The sequence below is a fragment of the Asterias amurensis genome, chromosome 10 (genome assembly GCF_032118995.1).
Source record: "Asterias amurensis chromosome 10, ASM3211899v1".
Lineage (NCBI taxonomy): Eukaryota > Metazoa > Echinodermata > Asteroidea > Forcipulatida > Asteriidae > Asterias > Asterias amurensis.
The window spans coordinates 7,036,008-7,038,977 of NC_092657.1; the positions used below are offsets into that span (position 1 = coordinate 7,036,008).

The window sequence follows — 2,970 nt, forward strand, 5'->3', positions numbered from 1 at the left end:
CTCAATCAATATAAATACAATGTTTACAAAGTGATACACAAAAATGTAGGACATTGGGGGCCACAACCAATTGGTAAGCACAGCTTGTGGGTTACAGAGATGGCCTTGTGGGTTACATATGGGTCATATTAAAATCTCTGGTGCAGTATCCAATTGGCCTTTATCACATGGGCCATACCATTTGGGACTCATTTCACTTTTCATGGCTCTTGTGGGAACCATTTCATGGCCCTTTTGGGAACCATTTCATGGTCCATGTGGGGCCCATGTTATGGCCCATGTGGGAACCACGTCATGGCCGAATTGGGAACCAATTCATGGCCCAGGTGGGAATCATTTTATATCAATAATGCGACCTAACCAACTTGGATTTGACACACGGACTGTGGTTACAATAAAAAATAAAAAAATAAAACGTTTTCCAGGTAAAACAATCTTTTTTTGCCAGCGTGTTAACCGTTTCGCACGTACAGTGTGCGGTATCAACCACTACGAACACAGCATACAGCAAAGTGTATTAGAACAATTTGATTTTGCCGGATAACGTCTACTGCCTTTAAAATAAATAGGTGATTTTTGCCTTTTTTTGTTCCAGAGAAAATATTAAAACAAAACTTTGTTTCGTCAAAGGTGCCCAGTAAATAATAAATAGTAATAACTATATTTTATTAATAATTGAAATTTAAAAAATCACCCGTGTTTAAACTTTCAAAAGTCATCCAAGGTGAAATGACTGTAATAGTACAAAGTCATCCAAGGTGAAATGACTAATTGTACAACCAAAAAGTCGTTGTTTTGCAAACAAAAGAATAACCGACTTTAAAGTGTTTGTTTTAAGTAGTTACATGCTAGTGTAAAATCCCTTGATCAATAGTGAAATGAAAGAAACTCTGTAAAAATATTGTGTTCGTAAAGAAAAGACTTGTCGATTTCCATTCTCGAAAAGCTCACAGATCAAACAGTAGGTTTTGGATCATGTGAAAATGAGGCCATTGCAACGTGTAAGCATCAAATAATATAATCTTTGGTAAGTGCAGAGTGAGAGCAACGTTCTGATGTAAGAGACCTACTGCACTCATTTAAATAACAACGTGTAACGGTTTACAAGGTACCGTGGCGCAATATGCTGCCAATCAAATATGGGGATGGTTTTGACCCTATCTCGAGTTACGACGAGTTAAGACTAGCCTTTAGTTTTGTATATCTCCTAGGACTAGTCTTAAATTAGGACTAGTCCAAACTCTTTTTAAAATCGACCCCAGGAAAAAATTTCACTGGGTTACCATTCGTGCATTACACAGGACATAAAAAGAATGGTGATCAGTAAAGCCGGCTCTTCAGTAGGTTGTCTTATTCACTTGGTTACGACACGTCAAAATAACGCTCAAAGATTCCCGAAACTAGGTGGTTGTGAAAAGCAACTAGAAATGTTAAGTTTCAAACGAACTGAAATTAAATGTCAGGGTTGATTGCTGTCTATTACGAAGATAATTTTGACAGTTTAGGTCACAAACAAGGACATTTCACTGCTTGTGTTGTACCAGTCACCGTTATTTACAGTCTAGATTCACCTGTATCGATAGAACAGACGCTCCGTGCAGTTGATTGATTATTACTCCTTGGTTTACTAACTGCATTAAGTGAGTTGTCTGAGTACCGTCCACGCCGTCTAACGCATTCAAACGCCTCGGTAAACGCAGCTCTGTATTGTGCGTTAAACGCGCAGTAAATGATTGGATTAACAACAGTGTTAATCCGTAAGGGACTTTGAACAATCCAATCTGCGTACTTCCCAAAAAGAACACTGATAGGATTATCAGCACCCTCAAAGAATGAGCAGATCCAACCAGTAAGAATTAACAAAGTGAAAGGAGCTTGACATAAGAAGAACACCACACCGTTAACTACCAACATCTTCGCCACTTGGTTACGGACGTGCCGCGCCTTTGAATTAGATTTTGCATTCTTGCGATCTGCGTAAAAGCTTTTGCGTTTGTTCAGTATGTGGATGATGCGAGCATACATGTAGACGTTTCCGATCATTGCAATACACCAAGGGATGACAAGAAGAGGCTCGCTGATGTACTCTATCCAGTCAGCCCCCGGTATGGGACCGCAACGTGAAATCTTTGAGGGGAACCTTTTGTACATGTCTTCTTCGGGCCACCGTAGGCATATGCCCCAATGTTTTGCGAATAGTGGAGTTATGATTAGTGAAAAACCTACTCCAATGCCCCAGCAGATTGCAACCATTTTATAGGTTCGTCTCCGACTGCGTATCTCAAGATACTTGATTGGATGACACAATGCGAGGTATCTTTCAAACGTCACCATGGTAACCAGTGCAATTGATGCCTCCAATGCCGTGATTAATGCAAAGTTAAATGTGACGCAGCCAAGAGTAGTGCCGAATGGCTCATGCTTTAACACTTGTGAGAAGGCAACTCTCCCCAAATCTTTCCCAGAAAACAAGATCAAAAAGAGCACATCGGACAGTGCCAAGTTTCCTAAGTACAAATCAGTTTCCGATCTTAGTCGGGGACTGCGGAAAAAGACGAACAAAAGTAACAAGTTGGTGAGAAGACCTAGGCCTAAGATTATAGGCACACCTACGGTAATGATGAAGAAATCCACGGAATCGAAGATCCACTCTGACAAATACTCTTCCGTGATGATTCTGTGGTCGTCACATGATTCTGTTGAACCCATTGTGAAACAACACTTGAACTCTTGTAAACACCGATGCCTATTCACGACAAAAATGGTGTGTGAACTTGTAGGTGTAACTGGCTCCTTAGAGTGTAAGTCGGTAATACCCAGATGTAAACTCACTGAACAATGGTGTGTTTGTATTGCCTTACGTCCAAGAACATTAACAAAAGGGACAATAGGTCCTCACTAGTCGGTTCTTTGTTTTCAGGTGTCCTCACAGGTCCTTTGTGTACAAAACCAATGGTGATTGCTTCAATA

At 40.4% G+C, this 2,970-nt stretch overlaps 1 protein-coding gene across 1 annotated transcript; it reads right to left on the reverse strand.

Annotated features, from left to right (window-relative positions):
• Positions 1-1,554: 1,554 nt before the first annotated feature.
• Positions 1,555-2,709, reverse strand: LOC139943467 (allatostatin-A receptor-like). The gene has a single exon (XM_071940278.1). The coding sequence runs from the start codon at positions 2,707-2,709 to the stop codon at positions 1,555-1,557; it is 1,155 nt and encodes a 384-aa protein (XP_071796379.1).
• Between the last annotated feature and the right edge of the window lie 261 nt (positions 2,710-2,970).

Excerpts from the sequence above, each read along its gene's own strand:
- LOC139943467 (XM_071940278.1), bottom strand. The coding sequence starts at position 2,709 with ATGGGTTCAACAGAATCATGTGACGACCACAGAATCATCACGGAAGAG.